Here is a 26,901-nt window from a genome sequence, read left to right on the forward strand (position 1 = left end):
TGGTTCATGGGTCACTGCTCACCCACTGAGTCATACTAGCCAGGCTACTGTCTTTCTTTATGAACTTGTCTATTCTAGATATTCCATATGACTATAATCATAAAGTATTTGTCCTTTTGTGACTGGCTTATTGCAATTAGCATGATGCTTTCAAGGCTTATCCATGTTGTAGCATGTGTCAGGACTCCAGTCCACTATGTGGTTAATATTCCATTGTATAATATGTATATATATATATCTCACACTTCGTTAATACATTCATCTGTTGATAGACCCTTGAATTGTTTCTACTTTTTGGCTATTGTGAATAATGCTGCAATGAATATTGGTGTGCAAATATCTGTTTGCTATCCTGTTGTCAGTATTTTATTATTTATGTAGCAGTGGACTTGAGGGATCTTAATGGTAATTCTATGTTCAACTTTTAGAGGAAGTGCCAAACTGTTTTCCACAGTGACTACACCACTTTATACTCCCACCAGCAAAGTTCAAGTGTTATAATTTATTTGCATTCTCTTTATCACTGGTTATTATGTTTTTAATTGATAGCCATTCTAATATCTCATTTACCTCTATCATCAGTTGTGAAATAGTATCTCATTGTGGTTTGGATTTGCTTTTCCTTAATGACTAAGGATGTTGAAATTTTCATGTTCTTTCTTAAAATTTTTATTTTTCAGTGACAGTTTACATTAAATATATGTTGTAATAGACAATCATATACTTTACAAAGTGACCCCCCAATATTTCAAGTACACCTGGCACTACACATAGTCATTACAGTATTATTGACTATATTTCCTCTGTTGTACTTTACATCTCTGTGACTGTTTTCTAAGTACCAGTTAGTACTTCTTAATCCCTTTACACCCACCCCCCCCGCAATTCTCCTCTCTTCTCACAACCATCAGTCTATTCTCTGTGTCTGTGAGTCTGTTTCTATTCAACATTTCATTTTTTTTAAATTATTGATTTCTAGAGAAAGAGATGTGAGAGAGAAATATTGATCCGACTGGGCCTGACCTCAGGTTGAACCCACAACCTTGGAATGTGCCCTGACCAAGAATTGAACCCACCACCTTTTGGTATATGGAATGACACTCCAACCAACTGAGCCACATAGCCAGGGCTCAACTTTTCATATTCCTATTTGCTAGTTGTGTATTGTCTTATTCAAGTTCTTTGCCCACTTTTTAATTGGGTTGTCTTTTTGTTGTTGAGTGCTAGGAGTTCTTTATATATTCAGGACATTAAACCCTCCTCAGATATATTATTTGCAAATATTTTCCCCCTTTTTTTAGATTTTGTCCTTTCAGTTTCTTGATAATGTTCTTTCTATAGACAGAAATTTTTTAAGTTTGAAGTTCAGTTTATCTATTTTTCCTTTGCTTTTCGTGTCATGTCTAAGAATCCATTGTCAAATCCAAGGTCACCAGTGTATTTATCCTTATGTTTGTTTTTTTTCTAAGGGTTTTAATGTTTGGGCTTTTTTATTTAGGTAAGTGATCCATTTTGAGTTAATTTTTGTTTATGGTAAGAGATAGGAGTCCAACTTTATGTGCAAATACAGTTGTCTCATACATTGTTGAAGACATTTTTCTTGCCTTAGCTGGTTTGCTCAGTGGTTAAAGCACTGGCCCTCGGACTGAGAGGTCTTGGGTTTGATTCTGGTCAAGGGCTGGTCAGGGCTCAACGAATTGATGTGTCTCTCTCTGTCTCTCCCCCTCCCTTCTACTCTCTCTGGAAATCAATGGAGAAAGTATCCTTAAGTGAGGATTAGCAAAAAAAAGAAAAGAAGCTTTTTCCCCCCTTGTTGAATGAACGTCACACCTTTATCAAAATTCATTGGCATAGATATATGGATTTATTCGCAGACTTTTAATTTTATTTCATTTTGTCTGTCCTTGTGCCAATACCGCACTGTTTGAATTACTGCAGCTTTGCAGTAAATTTCAAAATCAAGAAGTTTGAGGCCTCTGACTTTGTTCTTTTTCAGAATTCTTTGGCTAATTAGGACCTCTTGCAGTTCCATATGAACCTGGAGATCGGCATTTCCATCCTGCAAAAAAGGCTTTTGGAACTTTAATAGGGATTACATTGAATCTGTAGATCACTTTGCGTAGTTTCTTATAAGACGTAGTAACAAAAAGGAGTGCATTTGATGGGACTAATAGTCTGTTTCTGACAGTGACACCAAGGGATATTTGTATGTTTGAGTATGTATGGCTAGATGTATATAGATATTTTAAAAAAGAATTTTTCGGATATGCTAAGTATGATTCTGTTTTTGATTTTCATAGAAAAAATGTTGGAGCAGGGAAGGACTAAGTTAGGGCCTACTCTAACCTGATAATCTCAGTAATGAGTAAAATACAGAATATGAGAATGGTAACGTTGGCTAGAGATCACAATGATACAGTGAAATATTGACTCTCCTGTTTTCTTCATCTTAATGACTTTTTCACCATAAAGTTTGATGCATTTAGTGTCACCATTTATAAAGAGGATTGCAAACAGAGCAAGAATATCCATAGAAATCACTCAAAATGTCTAACTTGGAAAAATTGCTTGATAAAATAGTTCTTTAGACGAAGTTTTTCTCATGTTTTTTATATTTTTCTCAAAGATAGTTTATTAAAAATGGCTACTAAAGCGTTGACTGGAGGGAAGGGAAGAATTCGGGAGTAGTGACTGGCAGGGATGGGAGGTGTAATAGTAGAGCAAGTCAGGTTTACCGAGCTTGGCAGGATCTTCTCATGGTTTTAGTCCTCAAAGCTAGGTCAGAGGGAATCCGTCTGCTCTGGTATTAAGATGGGGGTTCTCACAGGTAGTGCCAAGGTGCTCTGTCTGAGTGCACTAGTGCCAAGTTTTCAGGAAGAATGGGCAGTTAATATGCATAGCCACTTCATTGCTTCCATACTAAGGAAAAAGAGTATAAGTTGAATACCGTTTTCTAAAAAATTTAAGCATAAATTGATTTGAAATTTTAGAGAAGTAAATACACTTTTTAGGTGAAAGAAATTTTAACCCAAGCCTCTTAAGTTATAGAAGAGAATTACATACACTCTATATTTTTTTTGGATTTTTCATAATTTGCCATTGATTCTATTCCCATTCCTATTATAATATTCTAAAGCTTCGCCTAACTGGGAATGATTTAAAACAGCCTAACTTGGGACATATTTTTTACTGATTCTCTTTTACTTACATTATTAATTTGAAAGTATTGTGCTGGAATTTTCCAGATAAATATAGGGTATCCCCCCAAAAATGTATATATACACTCTGAATAATTATAAAGACAGGGTTTATTTTTTAATTTAATCTAATTTTTAAAAATCTTTATTGTTGAGTATTACAAATGTCCATCACCTCGCCCCTCTCCCCCTCATTGCCTTCCTGCATCTGGGTCCCTAACCCAGACCCCTTCACCACCCTATTGTCTGTATCCATGGGTAATGCATATATGAATATGTTCTTTGGTTAATTTCTTCCCATCCTACCCCCTCTTCTCTCTGAGATTCTACAGTCTGTTCTGTGTTTCCATGCCTCTGGTTCTATTTTATTAAAATCAGTTTATTTTGTTCATTAGATTCCTTGTTTGTTTATTTTAATTTTTAGGTTTCAATTGTTGATAGATATGTATTTATTGCCATTTTATTGTTCATATCTTTTATCCTTTTTTATTTTTCTCTTCTTCTTATTGAGAAGACCCTTCAACAATTAATGTAATACTGGTTTGAGGTTCCCTGGTGGTCTGGTGGTTAGGATTCAGTGCTCTCATGTAATATTGGTTTGGTGGTGATGAACTCCTTAGCTTTTTTTTTGTCTGTGAAGTTCTGACCTTCAATTCTAAATGATAGCTTTGCTGGGTAGAGTAATCTTGGTTGTAGGTCCTTGGCTTTCATTACTTTGAATATTTCTTGCTATTCCCTTCTGGCCTGCAAAGTTTCTGTTGAGAAATCAGCTGACATTTGTATGGGTGCTCCTTGTAGGTAACTAACTGCTTTTCTCTTGCTGCTTTTTCAGATTCTTTCTTGTCTTTAACCTTTGGCATTTTAATTATGATGTGTTTTGGTATAGGCCTCTTTGGTTCCTCTGGTGTGGAACCCTCTGCACTTCCTGGACTTGTAATTCTATTTCTTTTACCAGATGGGAAGTTTTCTGTCATTATTTCTTCATACAGATTTTTAATTTCTTTCTCCCTCTCTTCTCCTTCCAGCACCGCCATGATGTGAATGTTGGTATGCTTGAAGTTGTCCCAGAGGCTCCTAACACTGTCTTCATATTTTTGGATTCTTTGTTCTTTTTGATCTTCTGATTGGGTGTTTTTTGATTCCTAAATTCTAAATCACTGATTTGATTCTCAGTGTCCTCTACTCTACTGTTGGTTTCCTGTGAATTATTCTTTATTTCAGTTAGTGTATCCTTCATTTCTGACTGGTCCTTTTATGTTGTTGATGTTTTCACTAATTTCCTTAATTCTCACTATGTTCCTTGCGATTCCTTGTAACATTGTTTTGAACTCGGTATCTAGCAATTTGCTTGCTCCCGTTTCATTTAGTTCTTTTTCTGGGGATTTCTCTTCTTTCATTTGTGACATGTTTCTTTGTCTTCACGTTTTGGCCGCTTCCCTATGTTTGTTGCTATGTTTTAGGTAGAGCTGCTGTGTCTTCTGAAATTGGTAGAGTGGCCTAATGTAGTAGGTGTCCTGTAGGGCCCAGTGGCTCAGCCTCTCCAGTCACCTGAGCTGGGCATTCTGGGAGTGCCCCTATGTGCACTGGCTTGTTGTAGTTGAGCCTTGATTGTTGTTAGCGTCACTGGGAGGACTTGACCCCCAGGCCAATTGGCCTTGAGGACCAGCTGTAACTACAGGTGAAGAGCTGCTGTGTAGGAGCTGACCCCATGGAGCAGGACTTGCTTCAGTGGGGCTTTGGTGCTCACCAATTCCATCCCTGGAGTGTGTTGCTAGTGGATGTGGTAGAGTTGTAATCGGCTATGGCAGTGGTCGGCAAACTCATTAGTCAACAGAGCCAAATATCAACAGTACAACGATTGAAATTTCTTTTGAGAGCCAAATTTTTTAAACTTAAACTATATAGGTAGGTACATTGTTATTAACTTAATTAGGGTACTCCTAAGCTGGCCTTTGCTAAAAATGTCCTCAATCTGATTGAGATACATTCGCTGAGGTCAACCTTTTCCAACTCTCCCAATCAGACTCGTCTTGTATACTTGTTTTGTCTATCTCCTTTCCGAAAACCGACTTCTGCGCATGGGCCATGAAGTTTCAATCTCACTGTATGTGCATGCCCACATGTGGTATTTTGTGGAAGAGCCACACTCAAGGGGCCAAAGAGCCACATGTGGCTCACGAGCCGCGGTTTGCCGACCACTGGGCTATGGTATGAAGCTGTTCACCAGGTGCACTTGCTCTGCGGCCTCCCAGGAAGTACAAAGTCAGCCACTGCCTGTGCCTTGCCAGGGGCCACCAAGCACCAGCTACAGAGTGATCTGAAGATGGCAGCTACTTGTATTGGGCTTGAGGTGCCCAGGAGAGGCCAAGCTGTGAACCTTGGCAAGGTGCTGCAAGTGCCAGGTCTGGGGCCAGTTATCTAGAGGTATGGGGCATGCTGAGTTCAGCTCCTACTTGTTTGAGAGCTTTTAGGAAAGTCTGAAGCCTGATCCAGGATGGGCCATTCATATGAAAAAGACACTGCAAACAGCTTGGGTGGGGCTGCAAATAGTCTGGACCAGGCTGATGGAGACTCAAATATGGTGCCTGCCAGTCAGCTCTGGGAAGTGGAGGAGGGTCTCAGCAGAGGAACAATGACCTCTCTTCCAGCACTTTCGTCTGGAAGAAAGTTGCCCCCCTGTTTCTGCCCTGATGTCAGATAATTTTGTTACTCCCTGTATGTCCCTGGATCCAGTGCTAGAGCTCAGAGGGAGTGAATCTAAGTTAGGTCTGTGCACGAGCACTTTAAGAGGAACTGCCTGGGTCTCTGGCTGCCTCTGTGTCACTCAACTACAGTCCCTGTTGGCTTTTACAGCCCAAACTTACAGGACTTCTCTTACCAGCTCTGGAACCCTGTGCTAGGGGTCTGGTATGGGGCAGACACACCTTCCTTGCTCCTCAGGGGAGGCCTTCTCAGGCAAGCTATCCCTCCCGATTAAAAACACGCCACATGTGGGTGTCAGACCAGCCGTTCCACCCTTCCACCCCTCCTACCAGTCTCAATTCTTTAATTCTGTAGTTGTAAGGCTTCCATTCAGCCAGATTTCAGGCAGTTCTGAATAATGGTTGCTCTGTATTATAGTTGTAATTTTGACGTGGTTATGGGAGGATGCGAGTACCGTGTTTATTATGCCACTATCTTGATTCCTCTATAAGGCAGTGTTTATTAAAATACATTTCAATTTCAAAATTGAGCTATCAGTCTGACTAGTGTGGCTAAGTGGTTGAGCACTGACCTATGAACCAGGAGATCACGGTTCGATTCCTGGTCAGGGTACATGCCCAGGTTGTGGACTCAATCCCCAGTAGGGGGTGTGCAGGAGGCAGCCGATCAATGCTTCCTTCTCATTGCTGTTTCTGTCTTTGTCTCCTTTTCCCTTTCTCCCCCAAATCAATACGAATATATATTTTTAAAAGTGTCATTTAAAAAAATTTGAGCTATCAGCTATTAAAGTGTGAATACATTTTTTGGGACACCCTGTATATGTCTGAAATTTAACAATTTGAATTGTTCCTTGTCATTCTGTGTAAATAATGATTAAAGACAATTACTCTTTCTCCAGTGTGTATTTCTTGTATTGTTTTTAGTATTTATTTATTAATCTTGAGGTTTGGCTTAAATTTTATATTTTTAAATCTTTTTTTCTTTCTAGTTTTGGCAAGCGTTCTGCAGGAAGCTTTAGGCGTGGCTGTGAATGCATTGTTTTAGAGCCTTCTGAAATGATCGTGGTAAGACTACTCCTTAAGGCATTCTTCCCCCCTTAAAGAAGTTATACAATTAAAGTACTTTCACAAACCACTGATAATTGTGTATTACATATTTTATAAGTGTGGATTTATTTATTGTATAACTTATAAATTTGAGTTCATAATCATAATTAATTATAGGATTCGATTAAATGAAAAAGATAGAAAGTTTAAAGGGCACACATGCCTAAATGTTTGCTGCTTGAACTTTGTAAATCAATCTGTGATAACACCATGTAATTAAAATTTAGGGAGAATCTTTGAATTACAGGATTTTAGCTCTCCAAGTATTGATCGAAGTGAGTAAGATACTTAAAATGAATCACAGTGATATGTATTCAGACAACAATTACCATAAGGAAATCACTTCAATTTTTTAAACTAATTGAAATAAAAATGGGGTACTAGTTTGCTGGTTAAACAGTCTATCAAAATCTTTATCTCTTATTAGCTGAACTGTGTGATTTAAAAACCATATTTAGGTAAGTCATATACATAATAATAATGCTAAATAGATATTAGTAATGTTTTTTAAAAATATTTTTTATTGATTTCTTAGAGAGCAAGGGAGAGGGAGAAATATCGAAGTGAGAGCAGATAATTGATTGCCTGCCTCTTGCACACTCCCTACCCAGGATTGAGCCTGCAACCCAGGCATGTGCCCTGACCAGGAATCGAACCAGCAACCTTGTGGTGAATGGGACAACACCCAACCAACTGAACTAGGCTGGCCAGGGCAGCAACATTTTTTGATGCTTTACAAAACACCTGTCACATTCTTCTTTACTATATAAAAGTGATTTTAAAGTAGCATACTATGTATCCCTTTTTTTAAAAAAAAAATCAGCAACTAAAATAGGATATGGAAGGAACTCTCAGTGTAGACATTCATTTGACATGATAATCCTATTATTCCTCATCCAGCATCCTTCACCAGGAAAACCCGATAAGATAAATGGTGGCCTAATATAGATTATGATGGAAGTTTTTAATTCACATTTAATAAAGTATTTGGTAAACTACCACTCTATTTTTAGAGACAATAATAGGGTTTTTCCCTATGATGCAGGAAAATTCCATCAGAAATGAGAACTTCCTTGTCAAAGCTAGTGAACACTTTTGGTAAAATTTCACAAAATTTACTCTTAAGTGAGAAAGTGGCATGGTGGTGACTAAAGATTTAGGATTGAAAAAAAAAAATGTAGGCAGATAAATAGAACCTTGCTGGAACAGATCTTGAAAAGATTTTAGATACATCCCCTAGAAATTTTGACCTCCATTAGTGCTATTTTGGGGTTTCTCTGAAGGCTTTTTGAGCTTCAACATTTCCTTGAGAATTTTATACTTGCTGATAGTATACAAACTACCAGGGTTGCCAGTGTGACAACAGCTTCAGCATCGAAATATGCCTCTATAGTGAGTAATCACATTTCATTATATCAATATGATGAGGATTAACTTAATGTAGCATATTCTCTATTAGTCCATTCATCAGAGTTTCTGAAATGTTTGAAATGAGGATTTTTCTTAAACAACACTATTTATAAAAAAAGAAACTGAATCCACAGAATGAAAGTAGGAAGAGGAACCCTTAGGGAATCTACCAAAGCCATTCTGCTAGCAGTCCTATTTCAGTCATTTTGGATTTGGTTTTTGTTTTGTTTTTTACAGATTTCCTCATATCCATCAGCATTTTTGTGCTTTAGTTGACAATGGGGCAGTTGCTTTCATAATGTGTGGTAATATATCCTGTGAGTTCTTCCACTACTAGATCAGTACAAAGACTAACTGAAAATATCTTTCCTTTTCAAAGCACAGGAAATTCAAGAATTACCCATATTGTCCCTAAGTGGAACTGAAAATGCCTCTTTGTAAAAGAAAAGTTACTCAAAACCGATCCGTTCCAGTGACGTTCCAAAACACTTAAGAATCTGTTTAGATAGTTTGGCTACAAATGTCTTTGCAAAATGAATGAATGCAGACTACTTGTACGTTTTATTCTGCATTTCATCTTGATTTAGAATATCATGTTTGAAGAAATGAAATGTTTTTGGCTTTTTTTTCTTCAGGTGGACTATATGGATGAAAATGAAGAATATTTCCAGCGTCAGGCTTCTCATCGACAGTCTCGGAGGAGATTTAGAAAAATTAACCAGAAAGGTGAACGGCAAACAATTATTGACACTGTGGATCCTTATCCTGTGGGCAAACCGCCGCTGCCTAGAGGCTATCATACGGTAAGTTACACATGTGTGACATATTTATTTATCTTTCGGTTTTTTTGGAGTTTTGTGCAAAGACATTTAAACTTTATATTTTTGATGAATAATTCTATACTTACTCAAATTGCAGTTTTTGCTGGCAACACACATCATATGAATAGTTTTAAAGAGCATTGAAATAAGACATCAAAAGACATTGTTTAGCCTTTTCTGAAAATGTTCTCTGAAGATCAGTTTTGTGATCAGCATGTATAATTGTGACTGGGATATTTTAAGTTCTTATCTTAATCTAAAATTTTAGCCATCCCCCATCTTAATGACTGCTATCATAGCTGTTTTTTATTCAAAACTTAGCTATAGAAAGATGGTCTAAAGTATTTCTAATAGGTTCACAGATCCTCTTAAATGCTTAATTATCACTTATTTGTAAATATTTGATAAGGAGGCTATTTTTTGTTTGAGAAAACCAAGACACAGATGAGTGGTTTGTACTAGACCCCGATAGAGGCAATTTTAGAACCTTTTTAAAGTTCTTATTTTATTTTTACTGCCTGGCTATACTATGCCATATTTCTCCTGACAGCCAATCCAAAATAGTTGCAAATATACTTGAGGATTTCTATTTTCAAAAAGAAAATAGCTTGAATTCTTATATATATCATAATATGGCCAAAGATGTGTTATCTATATATGTAATACCATTAAATGAGTAGTCATTTATATTAATTTTAAAATAAAAATATGAAAAAATAAAAATAGATAATTGGCAGCTATGTTACATTTCACCTTTTTCTAACCTGTCTTTTTCTTTCTTTTTACAAAAAATATAAGTGCAAAAGGTGTGGGAAAATGTATATAGAATTAAAATTATATATTTAATTTTTAGTAACTTTAAGTGATATATTTTATACCCGCACTTCATATGTTTTGTTTGTGAGAGCTCTTTGTATTTGAATATTTAAGCACTTTTGATCACCAGCTACCCTTCTACTTCTATCACTACCCATGTACTATTTTAATTTAACATGAATTGTAGAGTTGAATCCTTTCATTGAGCTCATTTGGGTTGCTTCTTGCTCATCATAAAGACAGCTTTGTTTGTTGAAAAGACTTGGTATATTAAAAAAAAGTTATGAAAGGTTTTTTGTTTCCATTGTCTATAAAAGAAGGTAGTATTTTTTAGTGTTGATGGAACATCATGGAAGAAGGGAATATAGATTAAAAATAGTTGTACATATTAATAGTATAATATATTTTAGCCATGTACTAATATTAATATTATTCTTTCTGCTTTAGAATTATTTTTCCATATCAGATTCCATACTAAGATAGTTAGTGGGAGTACCAATTAATTAAAATCTAGTGTTAAACCTGATTGGTTTAAAAATTTTTAAGTATGTTTTTATTGATTTCAGAGAGATTAGAGAGAGGAAGGGGAGAGAGAGAGAGAGAGAGAGAGAGAGAGAGAGAGAGAGAGAGAGAATTGATGAGAAAGAAACATTGGTCAGCTGCCTCCTGCACACCCCTACTGGGAACAGACCCGGAAACCCAGGCATGTGCTAGACCGGGCGGGAATCAAACTGGTGACCTCTTGGTGCTTGGGATGATGCTCAGTCCACTGAGCCACACCAGCAGGGCCTGATTCAGTCACTTTCCCTTTATCACTGCCCTATTTTCAACTAATTTTTAAAAATGTGTAGTGTTGGGTTTTTTATTATAAGATTAATTTTTTAAAGTTATTTTGATTTAAGAAATGTTGTACCTGGTCAACAGGTATTTCTGTAAGAGAAAATTTGTGCTAGGATGAAACATTTAACTTGATTGCTAATGGATCATGTACTTGTTTACTAATATGTGAAATGTTGGTATTAATTTTACTAAATGAGTTCAGATTGGCCACAACATGGCTTTAATTGAAAATATTGGACCCTGTGGTTTTTTTGTGTGTGCGTGTGTGTGCAAATTGTGTTTTAATTATATTTATATAATTATTGTTTTGCCGAATATATTTTAACTTAGGGAAGCAATTTTGTATATGTGATACCACAAAATAAAAAGAATAAAGTAAAAATAATTATTCTTTATTAGCTCTAAGTCATATTTACTTATTCTTAACAGAAATATTTCTCTCTGAAAGAACCCTGGTAGGGTAGGACTGAGGGTGCAAAGCTTATTTAAAGGATGCATGATCATACTTCATAGGTGGTTTTAAATGATTGCAAGTGCATTTCAAGTGCATGGCTGAAGAACAGAGAGGATGTTATACATATAGCCAATTCTATATGGTCATTCTTAACCTAATATTAACATTATCTTCATTTTGGCAGATGTACTATAGCATGTCTGATAATGTTCATCTTTTCCTTTCCTCCTCTATGGCACTCATTTCATTTTGGCTCAAAGGAATGCACTAAATCTCAGGTATTGTAATTTGTGTGTGGTCTCCTAACACTAACCTAATTTTATTTGTAAATTTGCACTGTAAATAATGAGTTTATAATATTGATATGTTTTGCTTAGTCTCATTCTTTCGTATTTTGCCCTAAATTAGTAAAATCTCTTAAAAATCTGAAACTATCAGTGGCTTGGGTGATGGCACAGGCTGCATTATTTGTGCAGGTCTGGTGATGAATTGCCCTCTTTGTTTAAAGAAAGAATAAAAGTGCAACCTACTTATTTTTAAGAATGAGTGGAGCACTGTTCTTCACCAACCCTCTACAAATAAAAACATGAAGAGAGAAAGACAGACAGACATAATAGACGTTTATTTGTTTTTTGTGTGAAAGCTTAGGTAAAATTTCCTTAGAAATTTATTTTAAATGTTATAAATGAAAGCTTTAAATTTCGGGAATCCTGATATGAGAGCATTTTGAGAGACCAATGGTAAAATGACAGTCAGACAGAAAAAAGGCTGAGTCAAAAGGGAAATAAGAATTTAAAATTGCTTATGTTTTCTTTCTTACACTTTTATTTTTAACCAGATTTCATGCTTTTATTTCATTCTGTATTTTAATCAAGAGGCCTATAATAATACCTTTGCTCATTTTCATACCAGTACATGATTAATTTATGATTTTCAGTGATACTCTTTTGAAATTGTGGGTCAAATTTGGGTTTATCAGGAAATTTGGAATGAAGGAATTAAAAACGATTTATCTCTGGAAACTGATTTAAGTAACTAGTAAAATTTTGTGGTTGGGGTTTCTTAATGCACAGGAAAAAGGTCATAAATAATTTAATTCACATTAGAAGTCTATCATCAATATAATATCTTTGGCTATTATTATAACCTTGTCTGATAGCATGAAATATTTATATAATTTTTAAAATTAAAATGGAGCAATTATTTTATGTTGCATACAAAAAAATACATACATATTAAAATGCCACAGGAGGCATGATTGCTATATTATATTTTAGAAGCACTGCTAATTTTAAAATGATGTGGTAAATCCAAAAAAATTGATACAATTTTTAAACTTTGTATAAAAAATTTTTAAAATACACCAGTGTTTTGAGCTTTTACCTGGTAAAGGAATACTTTAAAAATAAATAATCACATTTTAAAAGATATATCAGTGCGTAATTAATCCTCTTTTTTAATGTGAAAAATTATCAGTCTAATTCCTATTTAGAACTAGGAATTGAATTAAAATGTGCACTGAATTTTGATGTATTCTTTATGTACACTTTAAAAAATTTGGCTTTTTGCAGTAGTTTAAAACAGATTATAATAATTTGATTCAAAAACATAAATACCCATATAGTCCGCGTAGAACAGTGGTTCTCAACCTTGGCTGCACATTAGAATCACCTGGGAATCTTTTTAAAATCCTGATTTCTGGGCCCCATCCTCCGGAATTTCTGTTTCTTTGTTACTAATGTTGTGGCCCGACCCCATAATAAAGAAACAGAATTTCCGGAGGATGAGGCCCAGAAATCAGGATTTTAAAAAGATTCCCAGGTGATTCTAATGTGCAGCCAAAGTTGAAAACCACTGGTGTAGAATGTTATCCGGACATTTTTTCAAGGCAAGTGTGTGAGGTTTTATGAAAGAAAAAGTATTTTAAAATGCAGTGAGAAGATTGGAGATGGCTTTCATTAGCATTTCCTTACATTTTGATTATATTCTTAACCTAATTTTGGCAACAACATGGTCATAATTGAAAATATTGGATCCTGTTTTTTGAAGGTGCATCTGAGGCTGTATTTAAGACAGCCAGGAAATAGGATGTGGCATGAATTACCAATCTTGGAGTGAGTAAAGATGTAGAGGCAAGTGGTAGTAGGTTCCTGGAAGAGGCTGGGAGATTTGGAGATTGACTTAGGGCTTTGGGCAGGTTTACCTTGTCTCCCGGTTTAGAATAGGCTGGGTGGTTGTGGGGTAGTTTTTTTATTTTACCCATAATGAAGGCCCTCTCTGCATTCATGGGTGATTCATTCAATAAGTTTCTGTGGGAAGGGAAGTCTGAGTTCCGTGTAAAAATGGACAGGAGAGGTGGTAAGACTTAAGGGGAAGAAGGACTGGAGTCATGGGGAAGCCGGTACATGCCTGTTCAGTCATCTTTTTTTTTTTTCTTCTTTCCTTTATTTTAATGAAAAAACAGCTCTACCATCTTCTGAGTTTGGAAAGAGCAAAAATGATACAGCGATGTTAAGCTGAAGGCTGAAGAAAAGTTGTCCTGGTTACACTGTGGAGGTTATGTGTACCAATGGACATTTCAAAAATTTTCAGCCTTTTAAGGCTGGTTGCATACTTAAAATGCTCTTCACACTTGGAAGTTATGATTGACTTTTCACTCCCACTCCTACTCCTCCAGAAAAGTATGGCTCTGTTGCTATGTACAAAATTTGAGCTGGGAAGATTTGAACACGGTGTAACAAAACTTGAATCAGTGCAGAATTTTTGAAAAAATCAAAACCCTTTGGGCCATCATATAAAAAGATATGTCTCACACATATCTTTTATTATTTGTCTTTTACTACAATATGAATATATATTTCAGAGTACTGTTTAATAATTATGTTTTGAGTCTTTCAGTAGATTAGGCTTAGTTTAAAGTTCTTGGTGCAGGTGTACAAAAGTAACAAAAATACTGTATAAAATTAATATAAGTTGAATTAAATGTAATATTACAACATTTGAATCATTTTTTATTATAGTCAGTGATAATACAATATTTATAAAATGTGGCAACCCATGTAATATGATTGATTCTTGTATGAGGCTTATGAAAATGAGTCCCAGTTTTTATAAGGTTGTTCTTTATAATAATTAGACAAGTCCTTTTTCTTATCATCTTTATATAGTTATTCCTAGATTATATCTTACTTATCTTTGAAATCATCTCTTTTTTTTTAGAGATAGATTTGATTTAAGTTGGTTTCATCCTCAGTGAAGGACTTCTTGATAGTTTTGATTAGTTAAAAAATTGTAATTTATAACAACAAATTTATGTCCACCTGACTAATTTATTCATGTGATATTTTAAAACCTGTTTATATGCATTTACAGAAATTATTCAAATATAGGGACAATCTATTATACTTTCACTACTTTTCATTCTTTAAATTCATCAATTTCTTAATTGAACCTAAACCTTTGTCTTAAATATTGTCATTGATGCCTGTTTGTGAAATATAATAGGATAGAGTTAAAGAAAATTTGTGTATTCTATTTCTTACAGAGAGGAAAGCTCAGTTAATATTTTCATTTACATTTTTCGTTCATTTAACAAATATTTATTGAATACCTACCTTGTTTCAGGTCTGTGCCAGACTCTGGGGCTATAAAGGTTTACAGGACACACAGAACCTTGCTGTTAGTGACTTTATAATCTCACAGGGAATACAGACAAGTATAATATAGGGATACACGGAACTCCAGGTACTTAGGGTCACATAGACAGGGTGCCTTAAGGAATCAGGCATAGCTGGAATGGCTTTAATATTTTAGCTCAAAGAAAAATACTTTTAATCCAAAGAGCCCAATAGAAATGTGCAAACTGAATCAGGGAATGAAAAATGGAAAAGGGTGTGTGTGCAGTGTGTTAGAGAAGAGTGACATACACACACAGACACACACACACACACACAACATCACAAATTTTGCTAGATACTATTTATCATATTCATGCCTGATGTTTTTATTTGCATACGAGAGTTTTTTTTAAGAGAGGAGTGCCCAAAGTATCCTTTGCTTTTTCACGCTCATTATTAGCAGGTTTCCTGGTTCCTCTTCACTTAGATCATGTTGCATTTTAAAATCCTGCAGAAAGCTCCCTGTGGAAAGGTCTTTGAACAATAGGTGGACATAACAATCCTGTGCCATATGTGCTGCAATTTCTGGCAAAATGCAGCGTGTTAACACTGCTGCCGTGGTCTCAATCTCCTGGCTTTGGAGGGGGGGCTGTTTCTCTTTCTTGCAGTTATAATCAGGTATTTATGCTGATTTAATTTATACAGATTGGAAAATTACAATATAGAGGATGTATAGAAATTGAAATGTAAATCAGGAAACAGTTTAAAACATAAAATGATTCCTCTCGCTCTATTAACAACATGCATTGCAAATTCATGCAAGGCAGTTGAGAATAGTATGCACTGCGCTGTTTACCCAAGTTTCAGCTTCTGTTAGAGGATGTCTATTTTTATGTATTACATCATCTCTGCTGCAGAACTACCGTGCCCACTGGGATTTACTGTTCTTTCATTCCATTTTGAAAGAAAGCTTGTATTGATGTCATAATTGGACCCATCTTTTGGTTGCACTTGGAAATGGAAAGTAATAAGGGTGGGTGTTGTGTAGCAAGTCATGCAATATTTCAAGCAATTTATTTGTCAAAAAGATCACTGCCACTTTGTCCTGCCTCTAATTGTGAGCACTGGTGGCTCTCTGTGCCTGTGTACGTCTTAAATATACTTGGCTAAAAATTTAGCAAAGATCCTTTTCATCTTCGGCTGTTTCATTTCTTATCATGTGATTTATGTTTGGTCATGAGATTTTGCAGTGCTCTATGCTGATTTGAAAAATGTCTCTTTTCTTTGGAAAAATCTACTTTGATACAGAGACCTATTTGCTGCCAGTGCTGAATTGATCTTTTTATGATTTATCAGTTGTAAAGTTGTCTGTTTTCACTATTTGAAATACTGAGTGACTAGAAATGTTCTCTTTTGATTTTGAATCCAGTGTTAAAACATTCACTTGCAATTATTTTCTATTAGCTAGAAGATATTGTTGGCCTCTAAAAGAAGCGCTAGCCTTTTATTCAGTATGTAGGTGTTAGATTTAAATTACTTGTGAAAGGAAATTTTAATTATTTAAATTAAAATAATTTCAAAATGCCTACTATATGTTACACATATTTGTGTACATAAAATTTCCCCCCTATTTTCTCAAAAAATTAGTCATTATTCATATCTCAGTAGTAAAATATTTTTCCTTTAAAAAAAAAAAATCCTGATTAGGAACCAACCCACTCTTTTTAAAAAATAGCTTTATTGAGTTACAGTTCAGCTATTTAAAGTGTATAATCAAATTTTTTTGTAAAATATATAGCATTAAATGTACCATCTTAACTGTTTCTAAGTTTACAGTTCAGTATTGTAAAGAATATCAGTAGTAAACTTTTGACTGACTTGAATACAATGATTCACAGATATGCCTAGTATCCCATGTGATTGTTTAGGTCAGACATAGGCTGAAAAATAACTTTAAGATATTTTGGGTGGAAGTAATTATACAATCTATTGGAAAACAAAAAGCCTTGCCAAATAATTGCTTAGATTAAAGCAAGTTCTTATGGATTTAGTATGGGATCAGGTGGCTTTTAAAAAAATAATTTTCCTTTTCCCCTTTTTAGTGGAATGATCATAAGGAGCGTTGAATGTAATGTGGATTTGGAATTACTAGCCTAGAGGAGAAATGATGTGGTAGTGGAGTGGCCCAGATCTGAAGTGTGAATTACTGGTTGAGATACATTGGGGGGCAGGGTAAGTCAGAAGGGAAGAAATTGAGGATGAAAAAGAAAATAATTCACGTTGTCTTTATTTTTTTACTCAGATGTCTATGAAACTAGCAATGATATTCAGTCATGTAGTTTTGGAGCAATCTAGAAGGCATTTGGGAGTGTTAGACAATAAAGTTAAAATCTCAAAATAAATTTTAACATTTTTCTTTCACTAATTATTAGTATACTTTTCACTTTCCATCCATTTCTTTATGTGTATTTTTATGAGCCTTATAAAAGCTGTTTGCATCATCAGGAATTTTGGAATACTCAGAAAAGTTTTTAGCAAAAGATCATTTTGCCATTTGCTGATTTGTGACATAAGCATATATATCCTCAGCCAAATGGATGTAGAGAATCCGTGCGCATCATTGATATTCTTGATGGTATTGATGCCCTTGCCAACCGGCATTATTGATGAGCACTTGATACCTTCAGTCTTTTATTTTCTCCTTGGTACAAATGTTTGCCTGACTTTTGGTACTAACTTCAGTTAGACTGGAACAGTATGAGCAGCTAACATTCTGCAAGAGGATTAAGTCTTTAGAGAGTTCAGCTGAAGTAGTATTTTATGTACATATAGGATTTTGTCTTAATTGCATCTAAATATAACTGTGGATTCTTTAAAAGAGCTAAGCCCTGGCCAAGTGGTTCAGTTGGTTGGAGCATTGTTCTGAATACCAAAAAGGTTTGGGGGTTTGATTCCCAGGCAGGACACATACCTAGGTTGCAGGTTTGATCCCAATTGGGTTGTGTATGGCAGACAACCGATCAATGTTTCTCTCTCACACACACATCTCTCTCTCTCTCTCTCTCTCTCTCTCTCTCTCTCTCTCTCTCTCTCAAACTTAATAAAAAACAAACATATCTTCTTCAGGTGAGGGTTAAAAAAAAAAAAAAACGAGCTAAGACGCTGATTATTTTCCTAGTTCATCTGTTAGGAAACCAGTTGTCAAACCTTTTTTTTTTTTTTCTCAGAACTCCTTAAAACTTTTTTTTTATATATATTTTATTGATTTTTTACAGAGAGGAAGGGAGAGAGATAGAGAGTTAGAAACATCGATGAGAGAGAAACATCGATCAGCTGCCTCCTGCACATCCCCTACTGGGGACGTGCCCGCAACCCAGGTACATGCCCTTGACCAGAATCGAACCTGGGACCTTTCAGTCCGCAGGCCGACGCTCTATCCACTGAGCCAAACTGGTTTCGGCAGAACTCCTTAAAACTTTTTGAGGACTCCAACAAACTTCTGTTATCTATATCATTATTTGCCATATTAGAAGTTAAAGCTGAAAAATTTAAAAATATGTATTAATTAAAAATAACCCCATTGTACATTAATATAAGGGTTTTTAATGGAAATGACTATATTTTATAAAACAAAAAATTATAAGAAGAGTGGTATTGTTTTATACTTTTGCAAATATGTTCAATATTTGGCTCAATATAAGACAGCTGGATTCTCATACTACTCCTACATTCAATCTGTTATGATATGCTCTTCTGGTTGAAGTATGTAAGGTGTATGAAGAAAATCTGGCCGCCCACAGGTAGTTGGAAAAAGGAGAAGTATTTTAACAGTGTTTCGAATAATCTTACTGATATGCTATACCAAAAGTTGACTGGTCGCAGTTTCTTAAAGGTCTGCTTGCCATGAGGAACATATAACTATGTCAATGAACTTTTCTTACTCTCTTTTATTAAAACTCATTGGTCTTACATGTTGAATGACTTTATTCCATGCATGATTTGGAAACATCATGCATTGCTCACTGAGTTAAGCAGTCTTACAAATTTTGGCATGTTATGCAACATTAAAAAAAATCACATTTGATAAGTCACTACCAGTCTTATAAAGAGGCCTTAATTTTGGGGAAGCTGTCAAGCTCATGATATTTCAAAAGTCTAATTTTTACTTGAATGCTGAAATTTTATCATGGACAGAGTACTATCAGCTGTTTTCCCTGCAGTGACAAGCTCAGCTTGTTCATTTTCAAGAAAATATCTGCCAAATACCCAAGTCTGAATAACATCATTTGTCCATTATTTGTTCCTTCGAGTAAAAATAGTGTTCCATGAAAAAACCAAGTGCAGGGGTCCTCTGAGCGCAGGGCCCCGTGTGGCTGCATAAAGCACAGGCCTGCCCTAACCGGTTTGGCTCAGTGGATGGAGCGTTGGCCTGCAGACTGAAGGATCCCAGGTTCGATTCCGGTCAAGGGCATATACCTTGGTTGCGGGCACATCCCCAGTAGGGAGTGTGCAGGAGGCAGCTGATTGATGTTTCTAACTCTCTATCCCTCTCCCTTCCTCTCTGTAAAAATCAATAAAATATATATCTAAAGTAAAAAAAAATAAAGCACAGGCCTGTAACGCTGGGCCTGACTTGGTTTTCCTGTATTATTTTTCTCTGTATTTCTGTTTTCTTCTTGCCGATTAATTCCCTTTTAGGTTCTAGGAGAAAATGGAAAGTTCCCAAGCTAACTTTGGATGGAATCAGAAGAAATTTAAAATGTTTTATGTTAAATAATTGTGTTTTAAGTATATTAATTGTATTGGATGCTTACCAACAACCCATGGTTGTAGTTACAGTAGTGAGCTTCCAAGACGTTTTTACTTAATTGATTTAGTATTTCTCATTTAGAGCATTTTTCTCCTCAGGATTTTTCTTTTTGAAGTCCCTTTCTGCCCATCGCACCCCCCCCCCCAAAAAAAGTTGTCTATCTCCCCTTCCCTATTAAGATAATTAGCCATTATGCAGAATTTTAAAATACTTAAAAATTTTATATGCAAATGCTTGGTATGAAAGTATGCTACTGTCATAACAGTAAAGTGTCTGAAAGATAACCTTTAAAAATTGGTTTTTGGTCGTATGCCAATACCGTTAAGACTAGTTTTAGGTCCCTCCCTACCAAACCTTCTCAAAAAACCATCACCATGGATAGTTTTGACAATATCCTGTGGGAGATTAATCGTTAATGTTCAGGATAATCGGATCTAATTATTGCAAATTGTTTCATTTGACAGTGCAAAATAAATAACCTAGCAATGTATCTAAAACTTCTTTATTCTCAAAACTTCTTACTGCTCTTCTAGAATTCTCTTCCATGTTTGCTATCCTCCACTTTTAGTATTTTCAATTTTACAGGCTCCTTTTTTGCTTTTGCATTCACTTGCTCTGCTTATTTTACAACATCCGTGGCTAGTTTCCTTTGCCATCACAAACTAGATTTACTACTCATGAGTGTGCTCTGAGGTTAGGTGTGATTCAGTCATCAGCTACTAAAGAAAAATATCTGAAAAGATAAAGCTGCCTTTGAGAAGGGACTGGAAATGTCCTGCTCCCCAAATTTGAAATGGTGTGTTTCTCTTGATGAAAGAGAAATGTCCACATGAATAGTCTTCTGGGTTAGTAGTCACTATAGCTGCCTGCACTATTTCTAAGAGAAATTTCTGCATTAAATAATTGTCTGATTTTCTCCCCTACTACATTTTTACCTTTATTGTAAATACCGTGCTTCCTAGTTGTTTGCATATAATCTTAATATCTTACTAGTTTTGGTTTTTGTCTTTAATCTTAAAAGCCCATTGGATTGAATGCTCCATATATTTTTAAATTTTGGTCCAACAGATTATTTTGCTTTATGTCCTTGAAATAACATTTATCTTCTACAAAATACAAGCCGTCAAGAAAAATGGGTTTTGTTACACATTTGCTCTGAGGTAATCTTTTAGTAATCATTTCGCATGGTGAACAATACATTTGCTTATGTCATGCACATTGTTGAAGTCACCAGGGTGATTTCTGAAGTTCATCCCTGATTCCTTGTTTCCTGCACTATCCATCTCAGTCTTGGGGGTCAAGGGTAGAATTAATGAGTGGATGCCTTATTCTGTTCAGTGCTTCATTATAGACTTATGGTTGTGTGTTAATACTGTGAATTGCTACTTTATGGCACAACCAGGAGATATAATCTTCCATGAATATGACCCATCTGACCACTTGTGAGCAATTCTAACAATTGTAATTGTTGGAAATATAATTAAATATTCTAGTAGTATCTTTTAAAATATCAGCATGGTAGTAATTAAAAATTTCAAAGTGCAATTAAAATATAAATAGGTAAAATATTCTGTTTGCATTTTTTATAGCTTTTGAGGAGAGGGACAACTTAGATGTGTGGGTTGGGCTCTGTTTATTCATTTATTTATAAGGAAGACTGAACGTTGTCATCTTAAGCTGATGTGGTCCTATTGATAGGCTGACTTCTTTTTCAAGAGAACATTTAAAGAATTTCTGTGGCATCTAAAATATTTTCTATTTTGAGACAATCTTCTATTTCCAGGCAAATTTACTTGGAAGCATTTCCTGTGTGGAAAATATTTAATTACATCAGAGGGGCAGTCACAATTCTGTTCTTGGTGGCGAACATTGATTGATGCTTCCATTTATAAATTCTGTCATTTTCTTTTAGGATGAACATTTTTGGAACCATCATGAAAATTTATGTTTTGATATCTATTTGGAGACATTAGGTGTTTTTGTGTTTTTTTTTGGAAAGTATTAGACTTTAATAATGGAAACATGTTTGTTAAAAATTAAATTTCTGAAGTGTCAATAGTGTCTTTGAAAGCTGACAGTATATTGTATGCCAATGAATACATTTTGTGAGCATATAATAGGTGCTCAGCAGTATCTGGATTATATGTTGATGTCCTTGGATCAAACTCTCAGAATTGGCATTAGTTTATATTTCTAGGAGTGGCATTATAGATCCATCTGCATTAACAACTCTTTACAATCATATTGGCACAAGAATATCAGTGCCAGACATCAATAGAACATTAAATAATGGGTTGCCCAAACCTTGAATGCAACTGCCTTTTTAGAATATCTTTGAAGAATAGAATGGATCCTTATTGAATGCTTATGATATATACCAGTCAGCTAGGTGTTTTCTCATATGTCTTGTCAATTAAACCTTCCTGCAGTTCTAAACTCTAGGTAATGGTATCTCTACTATTAGGAGGTAAGAATGCTAAGGTCAGCCTGGCCTATTTGGCTCAGTGGATAGAGCATTGGCCTGTGGACTGAAGAGTCCTGGGTTCGATTCCAGTCAAGGGCATGTACCTCAGTTGTGGGCACATGAGATGAACTAACATGTTCAATGTTCATGGTTATTCAGGTAGAGTCAAACCTGGACATATATCTTTTCACATTCCCAATACATAAAATTATTTTAGATGCCTACTATTTAAGAACCTTGAAAAGAAATAGACTAGAGCATAGACTGTCCAATATGAAGAATAATTACTGAGTTCATTTGCAATGATGATAAGCTTTGTTTGATTAATCAATTTTTTGTTGCAATTAAGTGCTTTTCCTTTTTGAATGATGTATCTCTCAAAAATCAAGCCCAGAAATTTTTTCATTTAACCTTTCTAGTTTTATTCCTATACAGATATAGGTTTTCACTGGTAAGTAGTACCATTTCATAACAAATTAGTGTGTTTTAAAAGTTAGATTCACTAATATTATAAGCAATAAAGCCAAATCTTACTGAAAGATCTTTTCTTTTTTTTTAATATATTTTATTAATTTTTTACAGAGAGGAAAGGAGAGAGGTAGAAAGTTAGAAACATCGATGAGAGAGAAACATCGGTCAGCTGCCTCCTGCACATCTCCTACTGGGGATGTGCCCGCAACCCTGGTACATGCCCTTGACCGGAATCGAACCTGGGACCTTTCAGTCCGCAGGCCGAGGCTCTATCCACTGAGCCAAACCGGTTTCGGCGAAAGATCTTTTCTAACGTATGACTTTTCAAAGAATCAAAACAACTTGCAGATGTCTAAAAGTAGTCATAGTTTTTAGAGGTGAAAAACTGCCATCATAAAATTGCTTGCTTCTGCACCAGAAAATATTGGAAGTATTTTGGTAATATTTAAGAATATTGAAAACATATATTAAATAATTTCAAGAGGTTTTAAAAAACTCTCTATAAAATGGATTACCTAATTATGTACAGTTTTTAATAATTCAAATTATTGGTAACATTAAAGAAATTACTTTTTACTTACCTTAAGTTTGATAAATTTGGAAAGTTAGGACGTTAAAAAAGAAAACCTCTAAACTATTGTCTAATTATCTCTATAATTTTTTCAAGAGTAAGAACATTTTAATATTCCCCTCTGACTGCCTAAGTAGGAAGACAAAAGTCTCAGAATAAAGGATAATTGCTACCAGGAAATTTTACCCCAAGATAGATTAATTTTCCATTCATGTGAACTTACTTTTACTATGATTCTATATCATATTATTCCTCCAAGTGTCATTTTGCAAGCAGCTAATATTTGGTAACAGTCATGTTAGATAACTTTAAAAACTTGAAAAGATTTTAGGACTCTCCCAGCCAAACTACTTAATTAAATTTATTTTTTTTCCTTATAATCACTGGCATTCAGTCTCTGCTTTTAAATTACAGTTGGACTGTTCTAGCCGGTTTGGCTCAGTGGATAGAATGTCGGCCTGAGGACTGAAGGGTCCCAGGTTTGAGTCTAGACATACCTCGGTTGTAGGCTCCTGGCCCTGGTCCTGAGCATGTGGGAGGCAACCAATCGATGTGTCCCACTCACATGGGTGTTTCTCTCTCTCTCTTTTCCACACTCTCTCTAAATATTGATGAAAGAAATACCTTGGGAGAGGATTAAAAAAAGAAAAAAATTACATTTGGACTGATATTTGCAGGCTAGTCCTTAATATCATGTAAAAATTACCCTGTTGCCTGGTACAAATTAAGGTTTTAGTAAATCATAACAATTATTACTTACTAGATGCCTGGTGCATGAAAATTCATGCATTGGAGGGCGGGGGGGCGTCCCTCAGCCCGGCCTGCCCCCTCTCATAGTCCGGGAGCCCTCAGGGGCAGGAGGTGACCTAGCAATCAGGGGAAGGCAACGCCCCCATCACACCTCTACTGCTGCCACTGCCGTCAGTGCAAGCCTCGCTGGCCCTGGTTACCTGAGCTTCGGGCAGCTCTGGGCAGCTGGGCAGCCGGGCAGCCAACAGCCGAGGTTTGCCTGTGCCTTGGGCCGGCCCTTTGCGACTGGGCAGCCGACATCCGAGGCTTGCCTGTGCTTTGGGTGTCAGCTGGGCAGCTGCCATTCGAGGGTTGCCTGCGCCTCAGGCCGGCCCTAGGGGACTCTTGAGGCTGTGGGTGCTGCCATCTTTGGGGGTGTGGCAGACAATTAGCATATTCCCTCCTTATTGGCTGTGGGCGCTGCCATCTTTTGAGGGCGTGACAGTCAATTAGCATATTCCCTCTTTATTGGCTGTGAGCACTGCCATCTTTGAGGGTGGGGGCAGTCAATTAGCATGTTCCTTCCTTATTGGCTGTGGGCACCACCATCTTTGTGACGGCATGAGGGTCAATTAGCATACTCCCTCTTTATTAGATAACATTATAGAAAAAGGCTAATTATTAAGGAAGTTTTCTTTATGTTTAGCTGAAATCTCTCTCTCTGTAATTTTAGTTCATGGTTCTGCATATGTTCTAAAGCAACATGAATGAATATTCATATTACATTTCATATAACTGTACTTCAGATATTTAAAGAGAACCTACTCCATTAAGCCTTTTCTCTGGGTTCAACATTCCTGACTTTAAAAAAAATACATATTTTTATTGATTTCAGAGAGAAGCATCAATTGGCTGCCTCCTGCATTCCTTTACCCCACTAGAGATCAAGCCCGCAACCCAGGCATGTGCTGGGAATCAAACCATGACCCCCTGGTTCATAGGTCAAAGCTCAGCCATTGAGCCATGTGGGCCAGGCCCTTCCTGACTTCTTGTAGCTTTCCTAAGCACTTTATCTTATCATTTAGGTTTCCTGCTGTTTGAATACTACAGTTACTCATTATCTCCCCTAAGCCTTGATGTCTAGGGGAGATAATGAATAATGATGTCTAGAACTGGTTGCTGTAACTTACATAAGTTCCTACAATGCAGATTACAGAAGAACTTCCTGTCTTCCTTGCTATGGATATTTTAGCCGATAATGTAACTTGAGATCATAGTAGAGTTTTAAACCATTGTGCATTGGCTCACAAGGAACTTTGGCCAGTTCAGTTTTACAGGTAACTCTTCCCATCTACCTTCCCCCATGAATTGCTCCTCCAGTTTGACCTCCCCTATCCAAAACTCCTAATTTTGTCAGTAAACAAATTGGACATCATTTATGGCTATGTGTGTGTCCTCACCCTAAGGCTGGTATGATAATACTTAGACCAGTTAGTTTTGAAAAGTTTTAAGTGCAATCACTTATGCAGTCATTCTTTGAATCATTACTGTCTGTTAATTACTAGAGATAAGCATAACTTATCATTGACAGTATTAGATAAATAAAATGTTGTATGGTCCCTGCCTTCAGCTAACTTATATTCCAGTTTGTGTTCAATATTCCCCTTTTTTTGTTCAATAAAAATAGAGCAATAATTGGCCTTGGCTGAGTGGCTCAGTTGGTTAGAGCATTGTCCTGATACTCCCAAGGTTTTGGAATTGATCCCTGGTCAGGGTACATATAAGAATCAACCAATGATGCATAAGTAAGTGACACAAATAGATGTTTCCCCTCCCTCCATCCCTCCCTTTCCCCTCTCAAATCACTAAATAAAAAAAAAGAGAGCCATAATTAAACAATTCATTGTTTGTGCAAACACCTTAATCATAAGGGGATATGTTACATGCTAAATTAGTAATAAAAATAGTAATTGCTGTTTACGTTTGGAGTGTTGCCTTAAGAAATACTATGGTAAGGAGCCCAGTTGGAAGCTCTTGTCCCTAGAAAAAGCAGTGGAATGATTTGCAACTCCTGTATAAGTTCTCTCCACCTCTGCCACCTTGAGCACTTCAAGATGAGGTCTGCTCTTTTCCTAAGTAAGTTCTAGGTCCTTAGGAAATGATGTAAGCTTTGTTAAATGAGCTATTAAAGCCTGCTCAGTTTTTAAATAATTGTATTTTTAAAAGGCCTATTCTTTATGTTGGAATTTCTCACAGACTTACAGGCTTCTTTATTTTGTTTTTCTTCACGTTTTCATCTCAGACAATCTCATTTTTTTCCTCTAAAAACGGAGTAGGGCAAAAGTAGGTTTACAGTTGGTCAAATGGAAAATAATACAATAATTAATAAATAATAACACAATAATAAATTCTGTTTCGCATACTGGCAACTATAAACCTGCCTTTACCCCTGTATTGAGCGTTGTTTATTATGAAAAAGTTATTGCATTATTTTTCCAACTATGAATCAGATACAACATAAACAGTTTGTTAGAAACTTTCACTAAAGAAAAATAGCTTCAATATTGCTTTGGAACATATTTTTGGAGTATTTCTGGGTGATCTTTCTTGGGCTCTCAATTAGATCTAAGTACTAATTCAAGTAACAGGTTTTCTGTATTTCTAAAGCCTGTGTTTTAATTCAACTCAGATAATTGTTCAGTAATTATTATGTATCAGTCTCTCATTTTATTTAATAATTAAATTATTTTTAACAATGTACTCGAATTACCATTTTATTTGGTCCAAGTAGAAAAAAATAAAACTTTAGCTGGATTCCTTCTATGATTGCTTTGAAAGGATATGTGTGGAAGACCTGTCAGAGCTGCACCCAAGGATGGAATACATTATTTG

General features: G+C 35.8%; 1 protein-coding gene across 12 annotated transcripts in view; it reads left to right on the plus strand.

Annotated features, from left to right (window-relative positions):
- Nucleotides 1-26,901, plus strand: part of RAPGEF2 (Rap guanine nucleotide exchange factor 2) — a 241,573-nt gene that overhangs the window by 121,852 nt on the left and 92,820 nt on the right. For 10 of the 12 annotated variants that reach the window (XM_059697740.1, XM_059697742.1, XM_059697744.1 and 7 more), the window contains 3 exons: nt 6,889-6,964; nt 9,052-9,219; nt 11,608-11,625. In XM_059697740.1, coding sequence (XP_059553723.1) covers nt 6,889-6,964; nt 9,052-9,219; nt 11,608-11,625 — 262 coding nt within the window. The remainder of the gene's footprint in view (nt 1-6,888; nt 6,965-9,051; nt 9,220-11,607; nt 11,626-26,901) is intronic. The other 2 variants (XM_059697738.1, XM_059697746.1) reach the window with 1 other exon arrangement.

Source organism: Myotis daubentonii, chromosome 5 (assembly GCF_963259705.1).
Source record: "Myotis daubentonii chromosome 5, mMyoDau2.1, whole genome shotgun sequence".
In the NCBI taxonomy this organism is placed as follows: Eukaryota; Metazoa; Chordata; class Mammalia; order Chiroptera; family Vespertilionidae; genus Myotis; species Myotis daubentonii.